Consider the following 22,108-nt stretch of genomic DNA (forward strand, 5'->3'; position numbering starts at 1 on the left):
AATTGGGTACTTTTTTTAAATGATATAAGATAAACCACAGAAAGAATCCTTTTGTACCATGATATTTGTACAGGATACCATGTTCACAGGAATATAAAGGGACAGAGTCACATCAGCTTCAGTAATTTGGCATAGTCTGTACAAAAGAAATATCTGATCTATGCAGGACTCTCTAAGTTGAAATTAATGAAAAGGCTCTCAAAACATCATTTCTCAACTTCATCTTTTCTCTTAAAGGCCAATTTGATTTAAAAGGTGTCATCTGTGAAGAGGAAAAAGGGGTACCTGATATTTCTGCTGCATGACCTCCACATTGTCTGCTTGAGGTTGAAGAGTCTGGAAAATGTTCTCTTTATCTCTCATCCATGACTGAAATTCTTCACAAGAGCTACAGAAGCGATAATATCCAATCATCTCCTCCAGAGCCTTTTTTCTGCTCTGTAAAACAGATGAAGACTTAACTATTGCTGTAATAACTCCTTACCATTTGTAGCAACAGAAAAAAGATCCTTGCATTTAAGCTACAATACACACGTGGTAGCTTAGTAGTTTTCCCAGACACTACTGGAAGAGAATAGAACATGAAATTTTAAGATCACAATTCTTCTTCCCAGAGCAACAGAGGTTTAAAAGTATAAGAGAATAATTTGGAGAGTGCTCAGCCCCCAGACAGGCAGGGAGGCTGCTGTGCTACTTGCTGCTGCTGGCTGAAGACTTAAGGCAGTGGTCTCTAGAATATGTAAAAGTCACATACAGCATGTTTGTGTTGGTCTTTAGGGCATGATTAGAGCAGCTGGTAGTGAAAAGTAGCAAATTGAAAATGCAGGTTACAGTTTATTTTTTCTGGTGTCAGGCAAGACAGCCCGGTGATTTAGGAGCTACAGCAAGCAAGCATTAAAGGGTGTATGTGGGGGGGAAGATTACGCAAAAGAATCTTCTCTTCATGGACTAAAAATACTGGGCTGTAAATGGGAAATTTGCTGACATAAATTGTGTTTTGATATAAAATTTCAATGATAATCTCAAACCTTGAAGCCCTACAGGAATTAAGAGGATGAGGCACATTATTGAACTGAAAAGCAGAAGCCAGCACAGCATTTAATTTCAATTTGAACTGATTTGGACTTGACTTTTCCATGAACTGCAAAGCAGAAGGGGATATTATACCTCAGCCATGCTCTGTAGATGTTCGTAAAGTGAATCTATTTCTTCCTGGGTCTTCCAGATGTTCTCTGGAAGAAAATGATCATCTGGACTTGAGGTTCCAGTGGATGCAGTTTCAGATGTTGCCCAGGTTCGACTGAATGGCAGCTTAGCTGTCTTTTGATTTAAGTCACTTGGGGCTTCCCTCTTTGTCATCTGTTAAAAAAATGTTAACAAAATCAATGGATGTAAATTTCTGATTTGGATAAAAATTTCACATGGAAGGAAAATTTGGACTTGATAGCTCAAATACAACATTCTGACCCTTGAAACTGAAAACTTCCAGTATTTTTTGGAAACTGTTTCCACTGTTCTATTCTGAAAAAATAAATCAAAAAACTGAAAAACATTTTGGTTTTGTTTAAAGAAGAAGTTTAATTTAGCTCATTTTAAAATATATGGATTGGGTAAAAATTCTCATTTTCTGCCCAAATCAAATTTGCTTGGTTGTAAGGGCACTTTTTTATTTTTAGAAGTGCCAACAAAGCAAGACAATTGACTATGCTCATGGTTCTCTTTGTGGTGATGTTTTAGCACCTGAACACTTCCAGTTTCAAAACCTGTGAATCAATACTTCTATTTGTGCATCAACACTATCTTGGTCATGTGCTTTTTCACATTTCATAGCAAAGTAATAAAATTTTTTTCTAATAACAATGTTGGATTGATGAGGTAAAGACCACAAGTGATGCCCACTGCTCTCAAATTTATTGGACTAAACATTGAGTGAATATAGACATTTAAAAGAAGCAAGCTATGAAATATGCCATTCATTCATTCATGTTCCCTGAATTCTGTTATTAAATGAGCTGATCTCAAGTCCAAAGTTCCTTTTCTAGTCAGTGAAAAAGAGGGGCACCTGAAGAGATTGATTTCATCTCATCTGCCTTAAAAATAAGGGATGGTATGAATTGCTTCTGGAGTTGTGGGATAGCTCTTCACTACATTAGGGTACCAAAAGAATTTGTTGGGATGTTTTGGTTAAATGTCTGCTTTTAAAGATTATTGAAATTAGTAATTTTATGAGAATAAAGATTGAGAATGTATTTATGAGGACCAGTAGAGGGAAATAATATATATGAGAATATTTCTAGGACTTCAAAAAATACTAACTAGGTGTGTTATGAGCAGACAAGGACCCTCTTTGTCACCTAAAAATTTGCCTCAATTCTAGTAAAAAACTTAACTTGGAATATTCTATTTTGGCAAAACAAATAAAAAATAAATAATTGAAAACCCATTTTGTTTACATTCTTCAACACAATGTGACACAATCCCTCATCTACTTACTGCAGCTGGAGCTTGCTGTGCTGCAACGTCAGCCTGCTCTTTGAGGCGCCTCATCTCAGAGGAATAGGCTGCAATCTCCTTCTCCAGGCGCAAGTGACGGTGCAACAGTGCTTCAGCACTTGATTCATCTTTGCCATAGTCCTTGCTGGCAAGAAGGGGCTGCCTTTCTCGCAACCAGGAGTTTGCTTCATCGATGTCAGCAAAGTACTGAAGGAACACAGGGAAAAAAACACTTGGATTCATCCTGAAAGTGTCATATCCAGCTCCTTCCTCTTTGTAAAATTATGAGTAAGGAGAAACACCATTAGGTCTGTAGCTGTAAGGCTAATTCCAGGTGTTGTGAAAGCTATGGATAAGGTAGCTCTAAACCTGTGAGGTATTTCATGCTCACAACACAGACAATTCACAGAATCACAGTGAGTAAAGAGATTCAAGGATTGCCTATACAGCTCTTTAAAAACTCCTAACTAGCTAAAACTTCATGGTGCATAACAGCAGCATCATACATAACAATGTATGATGTTAGTAGGCACAATGTAATACCAACAGATATTTTCTAAATGTTTAAGGAACAAGCAATGAATTTGGTCTACAACAGAAGTTTACTATTTTCCAGAATTTGCAGTCTGCCTGGCTATGGTTGTAGAAAAGTAAAACAAGGTTTTTAGGTATAGAATAAAGGTACAACAGAAAAAAAAAGAAAACACATAGTAAAGATGGACAAAGAAAGAACTTAAACACCGTAATGGTGTTAATCTTGCTAGAGAGAAGAGAAAATTTAGACTTTCTCAAGAAAAAAGCTGTTCAGTTTTGTTCAAACATTTCATGGAAACAACATACTGAGCAAAATCTTCTTAAGAAGGGGAGAATGAGAATGCCTGAGATAATGTGATAAGATTTAAGAACACTGCTTTTATACAAATTCTTTATTTGCAGATGTGTGAATGTTTGTGGGAATAAAACCATTGGTCATAATGGAAGTGTCAAACACTTTGCAGGATTTGTGAAATTCATGGTCAATCTAAGTCTTACAACACATTATTTTGTTGGTGGTCTTTGGAATTTTTTTTCATTTTAGAAATATGTCACACAGCTACCTGATCCCACCCTCTAAAAAGACTGCATTAGCACTATCATGTGAGTTATTTCTATTAGCACTTTTACCTTTAGAGCAACTCCCAGCTGCTCAAATCTCCCGCCTGCCTGGCTTGCCAGAGGATTGAGACTTCACTGCCAGAGATCTTTTTGTAGAGCAACAGGTGAACGCTTTCCTGCCTCTGTTGCCTTCCAGGTCGGGGCACAGGGCAGAACTAAGCCACATCCATGTCCCCCCTACCACACACCCCAGCAGAACCCTCTTACCTGTTTGATGAGGGCTGCTGCCTGCAGGCGGCTTTTGCGATCAGCCACCTCATCTTGGAGCTGCTGCCACAGCTTCTGGAGGTTGTCTGTCTGCCTCAGAATGTCGTCCTGGCGCATGGGGTTCTTTTGGCTCAGCTCCCAGCCCCTCCTCATCACATCTGCACATATGGCCCTGTGTGAATTGCACTCTGCTTCAAGAGCCTAGCACAAGGACAGGAAACATGTCAGCACAGCTCATTCCCTACCAGCCAAGAGAAAAGAGTGGATCCTACTCTCTGCTACTGTCACGCATACATTTCCAAGAGACCAGACCCATGTCTTATCTTTTCACCGTCTCTCTCTTTACGCTCATCTCTCTTGGCCAGGAAAAGAAGGTGAGAAACATGGAAACAAGCAACCTTTTTTTTCACCCATCAAATGTTAGCTAATATGGAAGCCAGTGTCTTCACAAGAAACCCCACTTCTAGTCCAGTATGGAGCATATTCCTTCTCTACCCCTTCCTTCCCCTCTTTTGGAAAAAAATCCCTACCCTGTACATTTTTTTGAAATTCAAAACTCTGATCATGACACTTGAGATAAGGATTAGTGTGACAGCTTTCTTATAAGTGCTGCACTGACTGAACTGAAAGACACTGATGTTCTAAAATCTCGCTTTAATACAAAGACGAGGCAGCAGCAGCAAAGTACAATACCTTGTTCTTCTGAATAGAGGCTGTGATCTGGCTGACATCTTTCCCTAATGATGTCATCCTTGCCAGCTTCCATTTCTCAGAGATCCATGATTCTTCTTCTTTGCAGTCACGGAAGAATTCAAAAAGCTTCAAAGCCTCTTCTAGCTGAGATTTACTGAGGGAAACAGTGTATGACAGTCAGAATTAGGATTCCATAAAGACAGTGGTAGAATAATCAAAGAAAAATTTAGAAATCCAGAATCTGAATGCCTTCAGTTCCTCTTTGTTATATACTATGTCATATTTATGGAATAAGACAAAGAAACAAAATTACTTTTCCTTCTTTCTCCAGGAGATGAGGAGATAAAAATTTTCTATTCAGACTTCTCATAAAGCAAGTTTTAATAAATGCTGAGAATTCAGCTAATCTTCATCTATGAAAGTGAACGATCCTTTCAGTCAATTGCAGTCAAGACAATCGAGTTGTTTTTGTTATGTCTTCATAATTAGAGAAATGAAAAATTTTCAAATGCTGGGGAGCTGTGCCTTCTGATTAAAGAATTAAGATTGGGCAACCTAATCAGGAAGAACAGAGCCACAACTACAGCCCTACCGTGACTTGCTCTGAGCTGTAAGTTTCTGGTACAGCTGACGAAGCATCTGAACTTTTGCATAAAGCAATTCTGATTTAACTGTGCTGTCCTTGCTGATCTCTGCTGTCCTCTGGGTGATGTGTGACAATCTGCCATCATAGGAAGAGATCTGCGAGTCAACCAAGTTGTGATTCTGCAGCAAATCTACTACTTCCAGGAGCTGCTTCCCACAGTCCTGGGAATTCACTAGCACCTACAAACAAAGTGAGAAGAAAAAAAAGGCATTTTCAGAGAGTGCATCCAGGGTCTCAGTGCAAATAAATCAGTTGAAAGGTTCCTGTTTTCTCTCATAGCTTCTAAATGTCCAAGAATGTCAGTTAGGTAAAGCTAAAATGCTGCCTATTTAGAGAAATTACACTCTTCTTTCAATTCCACAAGCTAATGGCAACAATTCAGAGTTTCTATCTGCTTCAGTGCAAGTAAAAGGCTCATCAAATAAGCATCTGTTTTTGCACCTAAGATATTTCTTCTGATTAAGCACTCAAGGCCTCAGAATTTGCAGACACAATGAATATCCCTTTGCTATAGACCCATCTGTAGGCAGATTGATTCACAGTTTGTATTTGAAGAATTCTACAATATCCCATTCTATGGTATGTCCTAACTGCAATGTTCTTTTATTTGAGGAGCTTACTTGTCTATCTAAATAATGAAAATAAGTACTTTATAGTATTTAATTGGTTACTGATGACAACCTCTTACCAGTCTGTCTTCTTTCTAGTTGTATCGATGGATACAACTACTAATCCTAGGGTACTATCTTTCCATACCAATCTTTTCCCATATTCTCAGGCTATTGTTGTTCCAACGACACTATTACCATTAGATGTTCTTTGTCTCCTAACACTAGGACAGAAATATTTATAACTTAGAGATAGCTCTTATCTTTAATTCGAAATTCACAACTTCATATAGCACAGTTACTCTTTCAGCTTGGGTACAAGGCAACCTGTAGTCATAAGGATTTTTCTGTCTTCAAGGCAAAGGATGTATACATACTTCCTTCCATTACAAAATCAATATGAACCCAGTTATTTCTCATGCTAAAGAGAAGATTTGCACTCTGACACTCTGGTAACAGTTGGAAATTCTTTCTAAGAGCAATCACTATGCGTTTACAGTGGAACTTTCCTTTCTCATGATCTTATAGACCTGTAAGCCTGAGCTAATTCCCATCTGTATAATTACTGCAGGTACTTCCAGAAGCTAATTCAGAAGAATTACGTGGAATGGAAACAGAAGATGGTTTTATTCCACTTTTGCTTTTGCACTTGCAAATTTAGAAAATATTATTTCCTGTCTTTATTTTACTGTGTAACTCGAACCTGTAGTGCATTCCACGTAGTAGGATACCTGGCTTTCTGATTAGGGAAACTCCCTATAGCAAAGCCTGTTTTTTTCTTGTGTAGTTACCTGTGATGATGAACTGAAATGCTCAGTTAGGCATCTAGGTAAAAATAGTGTATTTTTTCTATAGCTGATAGGCTTATCTCCTGTTGGCACCAGACAGTCCCTGGAACATGGGGACACACACTGGCAGTACTGCAAGTTGTGTGCTGGTGGAGAGGGCTCTGTACCTGCAGCTCTTTCAGCTCCTCTGTAATGGCATCTATGTCCCTCAGGAGGCCCAGAATTTCCTGCATTGTTCCCAGGGATTGCTCTCTTCTCTGCAGCTGATCCAGGAGATCCTGCCATTGCTTTGAAATGCTCTTTTGCCTACAAAGGAAGAGAAAGAAATTACCAGTTTGGACCAAAGACTTTGGGCAGCACTGGAGGATTCTCAGTGCTTGCGGCTTTAGAGGAGCTAAATGAACACACACGACTCTTGACATCAGTGCAAGAGGACAGGCCAGGAACACAAAACAGGTCAAAGCAATGTTGTTATAGGAGGTTTGACTAGCACATCAAGTGTCATTGACTTTTTAAAATTTAGATGTTGTTTTTAAGAATGTTCATAAAACATCCTTTTCTTTGTTACAGTGCTTTTCCTTGATACAGTGGAAAGGCTTGGAAACAAAGAAGTGGTCTTGAAATGGCTGCTTAAAGTAAGACTTCAACCTAAACCACATAATAAGTCACAGTCTGATCTCACAGTTTGATTTACTCTTTTATAACTCTTTTTCTGAGTTTTCACAGAGGGTCCTGCTTTTGTCTTAATTTAGAAAACCACTAAAATGCCACAAGAGAAGTTATTCATATGGCATCCTTAGATACTCACAAATCAGGTTACATAATAACATGAGATAATCAGAGAATTTATAATTTCTCAAGATTTGCTCCAAAATTGAATAAGTCTGGGAATACTTAACCAATTGCCTTAACCAATCTGTATCTCCCCAAATTGCAGACTGAAATAGAAATGTGTTGATTTGGGGAAAAAAAAAAGTATCTCTCTAAGCATTTTGATGGCAGATGGAATATTTGGTAGAGATTTTTAGGTATATTCTCATATATAACAAAAATACCCAAAATTATTTCTCGCCCTAAATCAGTCTGAGGACTTGACCATTCAAGGAAAAAAATCAGAATTTTGAAGATGAAGCGTCTGCCTTGTCTGCTGAAACTGTTCACAGGTAGAAGAAATTCCTGACAGTTCTACTCATGAGGAGCAGAGACAAGATTCACAGTTATAACTAATTTTCTTCCACTACACCACAGAATTTCAACTAATTTTGACCTCCACCACTACAAAACCTCACAACCATCACTCACTTCTGCAAGATTTGATCTTTGCCGTGATAGTTCTCCTGGCTGATAACGGTGGCCATTTCATCCAAAGCTGTGAAGCGTTCCCTCCTGGGCAGGACATCTGCCACAATGGCTTCCAGCTTCTTACTGGCAGCCTCCATCCTGTCCGCACTCTCTGGCCAGAAGTCCTGCTTCCCGATCACTTTCCTCATGTCTTCCAAGTAGGACTCACGCAGGGCTGCCTTCTTCAGGAACCTCTGGGCTAGCTGTTCCAGCCGTTCTAGCCTCAGCATCTCCTTCTGCAGTGCTTTTCCTCGGCTGTGCTCTGACTTTTCCAGGATGATCCAGTGCTTTTCCACATCCTGCAGCATCTTCCCCTCTGGGGGCAAGTATGGCCGTTGGTTATTGGCCCTCTGCTTGGTCCTGATGTTGAAGAGATGAGCTTCAATCATGCCCTTCTCTTGGTATTTGGGGGGTTTCTCCACAGTGCGGAAGGTTTTAAAGTTGGCCATGAGCAGCCACATTTCCTGAAGAGAGTTGGGGAAATGACGGTCATCCAGCTCCACCACCTTCTGTTTAATCCATTTCAGGAGGTCAGAGACCATCTGCTCATACTGAAGCTTCAAGTCATCTATCTCCTCCAGGAAGAACACAATCTGTGGTGGGAATATAAAGTTACAAGCCACATAAGGAACAGAATGAAGCAAGGTGGGTGAACAGAAAGCAGCATCTTCAGAAGTGGTCACATTTTTATAGTGATGTGGTGATAGCTGTCACGTCTGAGGTCAAGTGAAACCCTAAAACAGCTTTCCATAAAACACAGATAAATAAATATCATATGTCTCATTATCAGTTTTTATTTAAGAAAACATTAATTTTGGAATTAACAGCATGTATGTGGAGACTGTTAGCAATTCCTGTGTGGGATGACTAGAAAGCAAGAATCACAGACTGAGGGTTCAGATTTTTTTTCACAATCGAAAAACCCAGACTTTTTTTCCAGTCTCATTCCTCAACCCCAAACAATTCTATCCTAATACGAAGTTACACCCTCTTAGCTTCACCACTTAGGATCTTAGGAGACCATCTGACAAGATCCTGGTTCTCTCACATGCACACAGCAGACTGTGGTCAAACAGCCCCTTCTCAATCTCTTCTATTGGAACTGTTTGTCTTTATAAAAATTTTTAGAAAATGTTTCATGGCCAAACAGGGCTTTGGTAAAGATGTTAACTCTGATTCAACACTAACTTTTCAAGTCCAAGACATTCACCTGTTTCATTTGGGGCCTGACCTGCCTTTATTTCAAGTTCAAGTAAATACTGGAGCAAACATCTGGAATGAAATCCCTAATAAAATAAAAGGTGTTAGAATGAAATCATCCTTTCTTTCCATTTTACATTTTTTCCGTCTTTGTCTTTTTACTTCTTCTTATTTTTTTCTTTACCCTAATTTAGTAAAGATACAGATCTTTACTCCTGCAAATGTCAGGTTTAGTACTGAACAATGTTGCCTGCCTCTATCATGCTGCTGAGTTTGCCTGCTCCAGCCAGGCAGATTAGTGAGGGAGATGGCACTGAGAAAAGACCCAGACTTTCCAAGTGGTAATCTGCTTTTGCCTACCAGAAAGTGCACTTGGCAATGACTAAGTGCTGCAGTCTTGTAACAGGAGTAAAATAGCACCAGCCTTTAGTGCAGGAAAAGCAGCCCTGTGACATCTGGGCTCCCTTCTGTATTTTCTGTCATCGTACCCAGCTCTTGCTGAAAGATCTTAGCAAATGCATGGTCACCTCAGATGGGAGAGGGAAAGGAGATTTGCCTCCCCGAGCTGTTTCTCTCTGCCATCCTGGTCACACACTTAGTCTGAACTCAAAGGCTTCCTTGATACATTCAGGCTTCCCTCCCAATCCTATTAGTAAATTCAGAGCTGCCTATTTGAGGGGACTAAGGACATGAAGAGATTAACATCTGTTTCCTTCTCCTTCTGAATGTTTGTGTGTGCCAGAAATGCAGGAAGACAGGAACGCAATATTAGAGACAGGCTAAAAATAGGGAAGGAGTCGAAGGGAGAAAAAGAAGTAGGTAAGTGGAGAGAAAGAAAGAATAAATATAACTATGAGAAAATGGAAAAAAACAGTGGAGCACAAAGAGAATCGAAAAATGACAGAGTAAACAAACTGTTTATTCATAAAATACAAAAGTTATGGCCTAATTGCTCCTTATAGTTCCTCTAATATATGCTTGTGGGCTCAAAAACCATTTCATGTTTATCAAAAGATAAATAATGTCTCCTGGCCAAAATCCAGTGACTCGTGTAGGGCAGTGAAGTCCTACTGCCCACTCTCCTCACTGATGCCCAAACTTTGACTGAATCCCAAGTCCTGCTCTCATCTAATGCATCTCTTTGGAGAACATGCTGTTCTAATACATAGAATCCTAGAGTATCTCGAGTTGGATGGTCCCATAACAACCATCGAGTCCAACTCCCTGCTCCTTGCATTGAGTCTTCTGACAAAGAGCATCCTCCAGACACTCCCTCAACACCATCATTGGTGCTATGAGGGGCAATGTTACAGGATCATCTAATCCTTGCCCCAGACCACATTTTTAGCTCACCGAACCCTGCTTTGCAAAACCTTTTCACCTTGTCACCACCAGGGAAGCATCATCTGGATTTTTGTGCCTCCCATTAAGCAATGTATTCCCCCTCTCAACTGCACAGGCAGATCTCCGAGTCCAGATGTTCATGTGGGACCCATCCTGGACGTGCAGGTTTTTGCAGGCTACTTCTTTTGTGTTTTTATCAAAACAAGAACAGATTTCTCTGAAGATAGAAATTTTCCCAAGGGAAGTCATCATCAGTGGAACAACTACAAAATTCCTTTAGTTTTCCATCAGCAGGATGCAAGTAATTTTTAATATAACTCACAATTTTAAGTGAGGTGAAGTGTATATGGAAACAGAAAAAAATTTAGCTTAGCTGAATTTAATAAACATTTTATAAAAATGTTTTAAAAATTTAGCCAATTTAGCTAGCATTCTCTCAGGTTTCTTTGTTGTTGTTATTGGTGGTGGTATTGAGTTGGTTTGGTTTTGTTTAGCTTGTTTGTTTGTTGCTTTTTTTTGTTTTTCATTTTCTACCTAAGGAGTTAGAAAGGATGAGGATTTTCATAGGAAATCAAAATCCATAGTTCCACAGAACAAGGGATCATCTTTCCTATTAAATGAGAAAATTGTTGACTAGGTCTGCTTTTGCCTAGTCTTAATCTTCTCCCAATATTATTGAGATCTGTATGCCTCAAGCTTCCTTGGAGTCCCATCAGCTCTCAAACAGAAACTGAGGTGAAAAAGGGATTGATTTTCAGTGAGATAATTGCAACCTTCTTGGAGATCAGAGAGTACAGGCTCCAGGTACAAGTCTCAAGGTACAAGGTCTTTCAGATGGCTGTGCCTTTTGATTCGTTCAAGTGATCCTGAAGCTGAGCTTGCACAAAACTGCCCCCACTTCCAAATTAAGTTTTTAACTTCCACCTTCCAAAGATAGCCACACACTTACTTTGGTAAGTCTCTTTTGTATTGTCTGGCCTTGTTTCAGTCTGGAGAAGTAGTGGTAATAGAGTGACACATAAGTCATGATGGATCTCTCATCTGGATAGGGCACTGCCACATCCTCAGCATCAAGCAGTTTGCTGATTCCAAACTCTTTCTCAGCAACATCAAAAGCATTGTTCAAGTTTTTAATAGGCTGGTCCTGCCGCAATGAGCTATAGTGGATAAGATCAGGCCTGGGCAGGGAGAAAAACCGGGCATGGAGATGAAGAAAGATTTATATTTGCAGTAAGTTCTTTCAGATCATAAATCATAAACTGTTTATGAGACTAAGTTAATAGTCATGTAACTGTTAATGTTATGTGACATTAATGCTGAAATTACTTTGACCCTGAACTTCATTCAAGAGCATTGCCCCTTGCCTACATAGCAGGAAGAAAATTGTCCTTTATGCAATTGAATTACTATTCCCAGCAAATCTCTGCCTTTCTCTTATTTCTCCTCTTCCCTGATGGGTGAAAGCCAAAGCCCACTAGAGAGGCACTTCCAGAAAAGTGAGGTGACTCCCAGCTTGGGAAGTTACAAAATCCCACTATGGTATCCTGTATAAGATGTAGCAGAACTGTTGAGGACAAAGAAGTGTTTGAGGTTACCATAGGTCATTTCTCTCTCCTGCTTTTGGCTGCTTTCGTCACACTTTTTCAAGGGAAAAGAGAAGGGAGAAAGACTGAGAAGTTGCTTACTCTATTACAATTGAACAGGAAGATATACATGCTCACAAAGCTCATACAATAAAACCAGTGCCTAAAAGAACGATTTTAGAATAAGAGCAATGGGAACATGACTGAGGGGCTAAGACCAAATGGGCAGCTTTGTTCAGATATGTGATATTCCCCTGGCAATTCAATTCTTTATCCAACTAAAGGAGCTACCAAGCAGGAGCTTTTGGTTCTTCCTTCCAAGAAGGAGAGAATATCCACTTAAGAAAGAAGAGTCTTCAGTGAGAAAGGGCAGAGAGAATCTGACATTTTCTTGACAAAAACTGTAATTCAGACCTTGAAACAACTGGTTTCAGAGCTAGAAACAGCAGTGAGCAACTCTGCCTGAACTGATCCATCAGATCTTACCTGTGAGCATGTATGAGTGCATTGAAGGCCAGCCCATCACTCCAACTTTTGGAGAAGTCCTTCACACTCACATTGGAATAGCTTGCAGTTTTATGCTGACACCAGAGTAATAAGGCTTCATTGGCAAATAGAACATCAGCTCTGCCTCCAAATTCTTCCTGTAGAGAGAGCAGGGAAAAGAAAAATCAGTGTCAAGTAGTATCAGTGAGTTTAAGCTTATGTTCCCAAAGATCACTTTGTCTTACTTTTGTCCAGTTCACAGATCCTGAATATGATGTATTCAGGTGTGCTATTAGAAGTTATTGACTTTGATTTCATAATACCTTTATAGAATCTTGTTTTTCATGTTCTTAGAGTACATGTTAATAATTTAAAAAAGCAGATGCTTCTTCAGAGAAAGAGCAAAGGAGCATCATGGGACTCAAATCTAGAGAGAACTGTTGACAGAGAAATTCAACATGAAGTCAAAAGTCTGTAAAAAATTTGTAGGAGAGGGTGAAGAACATGAATGTACTTTCTATCTCCAAGTCACTGTTTTGTCTCTTCGAGAAAAAAAAGTGGATTCAATTGCACAAGCAAAAAGATAAAGATACAGTTTTACCTTATCAAGTTTGATAGATGAAATCTGAAATCGAAGTATGATGATCCAGATAAGGCCCAGGATTAAGGTTCTGTCGCCATCTACAATATTCTCAGGACCAATAACTTTTACTTGTACCTGCTAATAAACCAGTATCTGTTCAGCATAAAAGCACTCGTGTCCAGCTCTCAGTGTAACAAACTGTTACTGGAGAGGGTGTTAAGGCTGTTTTCTTAAGCAAAAAGGTTTTATGTTTAGACCTTTTCATAGGTCCACAGACCTGTAAGCTCCTATATCTGCTCATGATGAGTTTCAGCAAATGCCTGGCAAAGGGATAGTGGCCTCAAAGATTTAAAGTTCCTATATATATTCTGAAAACTGGTGGTTAGGGAGAGTAAAGAAACATATTTCAGTGCTCCTTTCCTCCAAAGGACAGGAACATTAGCTGTTTCTAAAACATATTACTCAAATAACAAAGAAATTAAAAATTGATTAATTTTTTTTCTTTAAATAAAATCCCTGGCCTGCTTTCAGAGGATATGTTATTGTGTACTAGACGGAGAAACTACAATGAGTATGATGCTATATTAATTAGTACCATACATAAGCAGTTGTGATCTCTAATATCAGTATTAACATACCTTGGATTTCAGAAATGTGATGGCTTTGCTGTTGTTCTCTAGAAAATGCACTCTCATCTTTCCCCGGCTTGGTTTGGGCAAAGCTTCTCCAGAGAGCAGCTCCAGGAGTTTCATGAGAGAGATGCCATCCTTCAAGTCTGTGTAGATGTCTTCTATCTCAATCTTTACCTGTAAAGACCAGCCAGACAATACAGACTCCAGCTTAACATTTGGCACAGAGAACCCTCTACTTTTAAAACGAAACAAACAACGCCTTCTTGATGTTTCACTGAGTCTTCTCTATGACAATGCATATTTACACATAGTAGTAAGTCTTAATTCAGAACAAATGGATTTGCAGGAGGACTGACATTATTTATGAAAGTAGTCTGAAGTTAAAAAAAACAACAAAGCAAAAATGCAAACCCACAATGGAGTACAAAAAGAAAAAAGCAGGAGATTTTGAAAAATAAAAAAAATTGAGCATTTTCAAAATCAAACCTTTTGGAAATGCTCACATTTTTTATTTCAATTCAAGTGAACCTTTTATTTTATCAGAATAATTTTATTCTGAGCAATGCATTTCATTTCAAAGTTGAGCTGATAATCCCATTCAATGACTCATCTTTTACTCCATAGTCTCAACAAAGTTTGTCATATCCTGCTTAGGCCTGCACTACCACCCAAAGTCTCCATATTTTCAGCCAGAGTCTCACACTAAGTGAAAGGTTAAGATCATTTACAAAATATGTTTTATTGCTGCCAGTAATGAGGTCACCCAGTGCTTAGGTGATACAACATGACACAGTCTGTACTCTGACCTAACAAGAACTTGCCTTGGGTGTTTCCTTTTGGCCTTATGCCACTTACCGTCTAGAAGTGACATTAAAACCATACCACACACCTAAGAATAATTTACTGTGATTTTGAAATTACAGTAAATAATCTTTTTTCCTTCAAAAAAAGAAAGAAAGAAATAAAGAGAGAAAAAGAAAGAGAGAGAGAGAAAGAGAGCGAGAAAGAAGAAAGCTAAGCCAGTATATTTTTAATTCAGGGAATATTAAGAGGAAAAAGGACAGGCAACAGGCATGCACCTTCTAATTTCTGATCAATTACTAATTAGCTTAAGAGATCTTTTCTCCAAAGAAAGGAAAAAACACTAAAAGTGTAGAAGCAACTTAGAGAATTTTTAAGTCTGTATTGTGCATGGAACAAGGACTTACAACGTGCTCTACTGTTTACCTCCACAAAAAAATCTCCCTGTTTAGTTGCCAACTTTATTTCTTTTTTGCATATTAAACAAAACTTAAAATTCTGCCTATAGTGTACTAAAATAGAAAAAAAAAAAGCTGTTATATTCTGTGACACTTCTATAAATGAAGAATAGTTCAATTTGAATTCGTAAAAAGGCAGACTTCATTTATCTGCTTTATGTCTCACCCAGCTGTTGTTTTAATAGCTTTGTTGCCTCATTCGTCTCATAAAGACATCACTCACAAATAGTTTAACAAATTCAATCCAATAGCATCCTTAGTACTAGACTTGAAGTGGTCAAGAGTACACTTGAGGGCACTGCAGTGCCCTGTAGCATGATCCAATCACCTTAAAGCATGCCTTGGAAAGCTGGGACTACACTGCCAGGCAGACCTAGATAAGATGTCCGGCTCTGCTGCCTCTACCGTATATGGTTCGGAAAGCTCTCACAGGCTTTGCTCCCAAGGCTTTTATGATTCATAAGCAAGTACATTGCAGGAACTTAAGACTGACATTTTTATCTTTGAACTTGAAGGCATTTTTAAAATGAGAAAGTATATGTCTATAGCTAAACAGAACTAATTTCCTACACCATAGAAACTGAACCTTCTGCAGATGGCAAAATGCGAACGTATTTTGCATTTGTTCTCTCCTGCTAAGAAAAATAAATTTGAAAGTTTGTTGTGCTCTGCAGCTGCCTTTGTATGAATCACAAACTTATAATGTTACACTGAAAAAAGCCATCTGGCACTGAAACACGGTGATGAGCTACAATGGACCCAATGACCGGGTCCTGCTTGGTGGCCTCAACGTCCATTTTCATTACCATCAACTACAGACTCTAGAAAGCGGAATTGGCTTTGGATGATGTCATTCTCTTCTGCTACAGCTACATCATTTGTGCCTGAAACTTTATCTTCAGTAAATCTGGAGACTGGAGTATGCTGGTGTTACCTTGCACACACAGATCGACTGCACGCTAACTCTGAAGTCTGAGAGGTACTGAAAACAAACTGGTCTGTACTTGCATGGCAGTATGCCTGAAATTGCTAAAATTAAGGCTACTTCTTCAGAGCCTGTGAGCAGCAACTCAAAATGAACTGATCAGGCAAAGCACAAAGTCTGAGTTTTTGGCCAGGCAATTAAGAACTGAGCGTCGCTTGGGGAAATCCTGACATCCGCAGAAAATTTACTTGCAGGAAAAAGAAGCAAATAAGGATTTTCCTCTGAGAGGATCTCCAATGTACAATGGACATTACAATACGATGGATCTACAAAGTAAACCTTGATTTCAGAGAAGACTGGTAACATGGACAAAGGAGACAGATGTGAGGTAGAAGATAGAGGCTGGAGCACTCTGGTTAGTCAAAGTCTTCCTTGTTTGCATGTGACAACATTCAGAAAAAATACATTAAAAATAATGTAAAAAAGGATACAGTGGGTGAAATAAAATAAAATAAACCCCAGAAAAAAATCTCCAAATTGAAGGAGCTACCTACATTATTCCTGGAGAAGACGTTGTTCATCCAGTTGGTGAAGGTTTTCTTTTGCATGGACATACGCTGCTCCTGCAGCTTTTTGATATGGTCTTTTTCATATTCAGTATCCATGGTCACCTAGGAAGTCAGAAACCTCAGTAGGCTGCTGAGAGCTGAAGAGATCTGCCAGACCACCTACAAAAAATCACATGCCCAGTGCATATAGGAAACCCAGCACCAACAGGTACAAGATTCAATACCACACCCAGTGTAATACCTGAATTTCCTTTTGCTTGCACTTTGCACTTTAATTTCACCAACTTTATTTTTTACCTACTTGAGCTGACCCTTTTAAGATAAATCTCTAGCTTCAGGATGAAAATGTGACATGTATCTATGCAGATTTACTTTTTTGTTCTTGGTGTCCACCCAGACTCCTTGATCTCATGAGGACCACCACTACCTGAAAGCCATCAATAACTTCTATGTGTGTGCTGAAAGCACATCACAGAGAACTGGTCTTAGACACAGCCAGAAGGAGGAATTGGCAAATAGCTTCCAAAAAGAAAATGTGTTATATTCTCTGAAGACTGGTCGAGATGCTGTTGTTGCCTTTCAGACCACTGTATTCCCAACAAAAATCAAAGAACTGTTTAGAAAGGAAATGGAACCAAGTTGTTTCTTTCCTCACATAGGTTCAGTTTTTGCACATCTATCACAGTAAGGATGGTTACACAGGTCCATAATCACATGAACAAGGTCCCAGCCTGGGTGTCAGGAAGCATTATTCCTCTTCCCCACTCTTGTCTACCTCATCCATACCAGTGAAAAGCCAGGCTTGTAATTCCTCATAGCACCCAAGCTGAATATTCAGAAAGAATAGAAGGGAGGAGTCTTCCCATTAGAGTCTGTGATACAATAAAATAGATTTCAGCTCAACTGATGAGTTCATTTGAAGACACTTGGCTTACACTGTAGATTTGTAACAGCAGTGGCCTTGCTTTTATGAAGGCAAGAGGATCACTTAAAAAAAAAAGAGAAAAATCAGTGTAAGATCTGTGGCTACAGACACCTTTAGTGACCAAACATCATCTGCTTGAACTACTGCCATAATTATAAGTATTACCTGGGTATCAGCCTGGCTGGGAAACCAAGAAAATTGTAGTGATGGGAGAGGAGAGACATGTCTATTGCTGTCAACCCACTAAAAAGAGAGAAGAGACTGAAAAATTGAAACATCTGAGAAACTCTGAGACATGGAGCAGGGTGACCTACTTCCCAAAATTCCATGTTTCTTTTGCAAAGGTGAAGTTCTGAACAATTATGGGCTTTGTACTCATTTAATTCATAAAACATAAAATACTGGGAAAGAAGACTTTGTCTGTCCTAGCATGAGAAGACAGCAATAAGGAACCAGCAACAGCAGCCACTGCAAATGGGAAATCCCTTGCCTGATAATTTTCCATGCCCTGATTTAGTATAAAAAAATTGCCATTTTACAATGTTAAAAGGCATGGAAAGTGCAGAAGCAATGATTTGTTACTGCATTTTTATTATTTCTTTCTGGGGCAGATGTTTCTTAACCCTCAGTGCTTGAATTCCTCGGAACAGGGACAGCATTGAAGCCTGACAGTTCAGCAACAACACAGGGAAGATGTAGGTCATGTAGATCATGACAGTAGATGAAAGCCTAATGGAAGGAACAATTTAGCAAAGTTTGACACAGTTATGGAGAACGTCCTCACAATATTTTCTTATGTTGTGGGCTAGTTCAGCACTGCCTACTTTCTCCATTTGAAGAGCAGATATTCAAAGAATTGCCTTTCCCCGGTGGAGACGTGATATTAACTCACTCCCATGTAATAACCCATATAGGTAACCCATATCATAATGCCATTTCGGAGCTTACCAAATGCTTATCAGAACATCTGCAGGCTTTTTTTTAAGGATTGTTATCCAAACGCTGCAGTCACCCTGAATAATGAATGAACTGGTTTCATTCAGGTACAAAGGAAGCTTATTTGTTGAGCTATGGCCTCATATAACAGCTCACCTCTTTCATCAAGTTAGAAATTCTCCCTTTATGGGTAGACGACTACCTAAAGACAGATCTGTAATAGATTATCTGCATTTGCAGGATGCATAAACAGTGCTAAGAGCCAAAACTAGTCATAATTGTTTCATCACAAGGAAAGAAAAGATCAAAGAAAGTGGAAAAAAAGGGACTTACCCAGTTCTGGAGGAAGTCCTTTCTAACACTCAGTAGCTGGTTTTTCTGAAGAATGACTTCCACTAGATCCACTCCTACATTCACTTCACTGCTTTAATGCAAAGCGACCTTTGATTTCAGGAACAGAGACCAAGTATTTATGATGTACCTATGAACCTTTCACCTGATCTGAGAGAAACTAACCCATCAGAACACGAGTAAAGGTCGTCACAGGCCTTGTTCAATTCTTACGTTCAAAATTAATATATGAACCTCACCAAAATTGCTATAAACCAGTTGAAATTCATGCATAGCTCTGATGCTTTGGTAAAGAACATCTTGCACAACTTCACTGGAGGTTCTGCTCTTCTAAAGGAATTCTTCCCTGGAAAATTGAACCTGACAATGGAGTCTGAAAATGAAAGCACAGTAGAGAGTACAAAGATCAGAGTGATAGCCAAGTGATTAAACTGGGATACAGCAATGAGAAGGTGAAACAGTGAAGCGTTAGGAATTTGCTCAGCACTGCTTTGAGGAAGCTTTTGTGCACAGGTACCTGCTGCTGGCAGGTCAAACTGGAGTCAAGCTGGCAGTGCCAGCTGATTCCAAAGTTTATCATTCATGGGCTTTTCTTTAATAACAAAAGGGGAAATAATTCTGGTGACTTATATAGATAGCAGTGAGGCCTTTCTGGCCTTTACAAGGTCACACATGCACAGGACACATTTACCTGGCATCATTGCCAGAAATCAGAGTTGCTGCTGGGAATCAGTACTAGAAAATGGGCAGGCATCTGAAATCAGGGGCTTTAAGTAAAGATGTCAAGCTCAGAGATGAGGTAAGGGAATAGTAGTCTTTTCCCTTTTAGCAAGTGTAGTTTAACTAGCACCCAAAAGGGACAGGAGGAAGCACAAGAAGAAATTAAGAATCCCTGCAAACTCAGGACAGATAAAACTTTGATCAGTAAAATCTGCATCTTCATATGCATCCTAGAGAAATGTCATATATAATGTCACACAAAACTGCTAAAAATATATATATATTTATATTATAGGTATTTCTCAAAATATTCCCTCCAAATTCCTTGGCTCATGACCTGGACTAGCCAACTAAAACAATGCAATATATTGTATCACAACGTCTGTAATCTAAATACAATGTAACTAATACAATGCAATTCTTAAACATCATTAAATGCAAATAAGACAACCGGAAAATAGAGATACAAATTCAGCAACTGTCTCTTCTGTAAACTCATTTCCTTCTTGTAATTCTGCTCTTTTCTGTCTTGTTTTTCACAGAATCTGTCAGGTAAGAAGGGACCACAGTAGATCATCTGGTCCAATGGCCCAACCTCTCTGCTCAAGCAGATCAACCCAGAGCACAGGGCAGATGATTGCATCCAGATGATCTCCAGTGCGGGAGACTCCACAACCTCTCTGGGGAACTGTTTCAGTGCACGCGCACCCACACAGTAAAGAAATTTCTCCTCATGTTCAGGTGGAACTTCCTGTGCATCTGTTTCTGCCCATTGCCTCTTGTCCTGTTGCTTGGCACAACTGAGCAGAGCCTGGCTCCGTCCTCTGACACCCTCCCTTCAGATACTGATTGACATCGATGAGTCCCCTCTCAGTTGTCTCTTCTTGAGGCTGAACAGGCCCAGCTCCCTCAGTCCTTCCTCACAAAAGAGATGCTCCAGTTGGCCATTCATCCTCGTTGCACTCCACTGGACCCACTCCAGGAGCTCCATGTCTCTCTTGTACTGAGGAGCCCAGAATGGGACACAGCACTCCAGATGTGGCCTCCTCACCAGGGCTGAGTAGAGCAGAATCATCTCCCTGCACCTGCTGGCAATGCTCTTCCTAATGCACCCCAGGACACCATTGGCCTTCTTGGCCACATGGACACTGCTGGCTCAGGGACAGCTTGTTGTCCACCAGGACCTTCAGGTCTCTCCTGGCAGAGCTGCTCTCCAGCAGGTCGGCCCTCAGCCTGTGCTGGTGCCTGGGGTTATTCTTCCCCAGGTGCAGGACCCTGCATTTGCCTTTGTTGGATTTCAGACTGTTCTTCCCTGCCCATCTCTCCAACTTGTCAAGGTCCTTCTGAAGGGCAACACAGCCCTCTGAGGTATTGACAACTTCTCACAGTTTTCTATCATCGGTGAACTTTCTGAGGAGGCCTCTGCCCCTTCATCCAAGTCACTGATTAACAAGTTAAACAACACTGGGTGCAGTGAACACTGGGAGACACCAGTAATGACAAGCCTCCAACTAGACCCTGTGTCACTGATCACAACTGTCTGGAATCCTCCACTCAGCTGGTTTTCAATCCATCTCAATGTCCATTCATCCAACCCACACTTCTGGAGTTTGTCTATGAGGATTTCATGAGGGACAGTGTCAAAAGCCTTGCTGAAGTCAAGGTAGAAAATACCCACTATTAACTTTCAGTTTTACCCATATTCTTAAAAAGGTAGGATTGTAAGCTGTTGATTTGAATCTGGGACAGGTTGGCTAGGTTATGTGTGTTGAGAAAACATTGTTGCTCCTTTCAAATAGAAGGCAGAGGACCAGTGGGTGAATTGGTCCTGAATGTAGGCATTTCTCCCTACTGCAAGTTAATTATTATCTATATGGTTAAATGCACAAATCACTGTCTTTGTTTTTTATGATGATACAAGGCAATCAAAGATATGGTATAAAATTTCACTAACTCCTGAATACCTATCTAGGGTTCAAAGTTAAATGGTGGACACTTATGTGACAGCAATAAATAAAGCCATTTCCTCAGTTATTTATATCCTAACAAAGTAAGAGGAAGGGCATAACAATATTTATGTGCAGTTTCCTGGAGGGATCAGGAAAAAATCACCCCTCTAGGCTAATTATGGGTCCTCTCTTGCTGCCTTTGCAGAGAAGGGAAGCCTTGCCACAGACCTCAGGAAGGAGAAGGGCCTAAAGAGTACCCTTCCCTTGTCTTGTTTGCCTGAAGTGGTTTTCCATGATGGAAGATGTGTTTCTTTGTTTCTTAACAGGAAGGATCCTGATGCAGGATCTCCCTCTGCAAAATAGCTGTCAGTCAGATGTGTTAGGATTTTTTTTAACACCCCTTCTTATCTGCCCACAATCTTGTTCTGCTTAAAAGGAAAACGGAGACTATGGAGATCAAACAGACCTCATGAACAAGCAGCCTGTCTTGCAGCCCCAAAACTCCACAGTTCCCAGCCCTTCCCCCACTGCTCCTCCACTCCTGGCAACACCAGGTAAATCGAAGAGGGACATGATGCTTATTTCTATCTATTTGAATTTTTTTTTTTAATATCATCATTGTCCTCCTCTCATAACACGCATGTGAATTCCCAGCTCCTCTCCAAGATGAGAAGAAATGTTTGACTCCCCTGCCATAAAAAGCATAAAAGTGACA

At 39.8% G+C, this 22,108-nt stretch overlaps 1 protein-coding gene across 1 annotated transcript in view; it reads right to left on the bottom strand.

The window, feature by feature from the left end:
* SPTBN5 (spectrin beta, non-erythrocytic 5) overlaps positions 1-16,660 on the bottom strand; it is a 91,211-nt gene extending 74,551 nt beyond the window's left edge. The window contains exons 1-13 of the mRNA XM_042047031.1: positions 16,498-16,660; positions 13,766-13,933; positions 13,146-13,265; positions 12,545-12,702; positions 11,425-11,653; positions 7,893-8,524; positions 6,758-6,896; positions 5,141-5,373; positions 4,549-4,702; positions 3,856-4,056; positions 2,494-2,700; positions 1,168-1,359; positions 286-438 (exon numbers count right to left, since the gene is read on the bottom strand). Coding sequence (XP_041902965.1) covers positions 286-438; positions 1,168-1,359; positions 2,494-2,700; positions 3,856-4,056; positions 4,549-4,702; positions 5,141-5,373; positions 6,758-6,896; positions 7,893-8,524; positions 11,425-11,653; positions 12,545-12,702; positions 13,146-13,265; positions 13,766-13,933; positions 16,498-16,608 — 2,697 coding nt within the window. The 5' untranslated portion in view covers positions 16,609-16,660. The remainder of the gene's footprint in view (positions 1-285; positions 439-1,167; positions 1,360-2,493; positions 2,701-3,855; positions 4,057-4,548; positions 4,703-5,140; positions 5,374-6,757; positions 6,897-7,892; positions 8,525-11,424; positions 11,654-12,544; positions 12,703-13,145; positions 13,266-13,765; positions 13,934-16,497) is intronic.
* Between the last annotated feature and the right edge of the window lie 5,448 nt (positions 16,661-22,108).

Source organism: Corvus kubaryi, unplaced genomic scaffold (assembly GCF_017639235.1).
Source record: "Corvus kubaryi isolate FWS band 111438036 unplaced genomic scaffold, C.kubaryi_AGA036_p1.0 66, whole genome shotgun sequence".
NCBI lineage: Eukaryota > Metazoa > Chordata > Aves > Passeriformes > Corvidae > Corvus > Corvus kubaryi.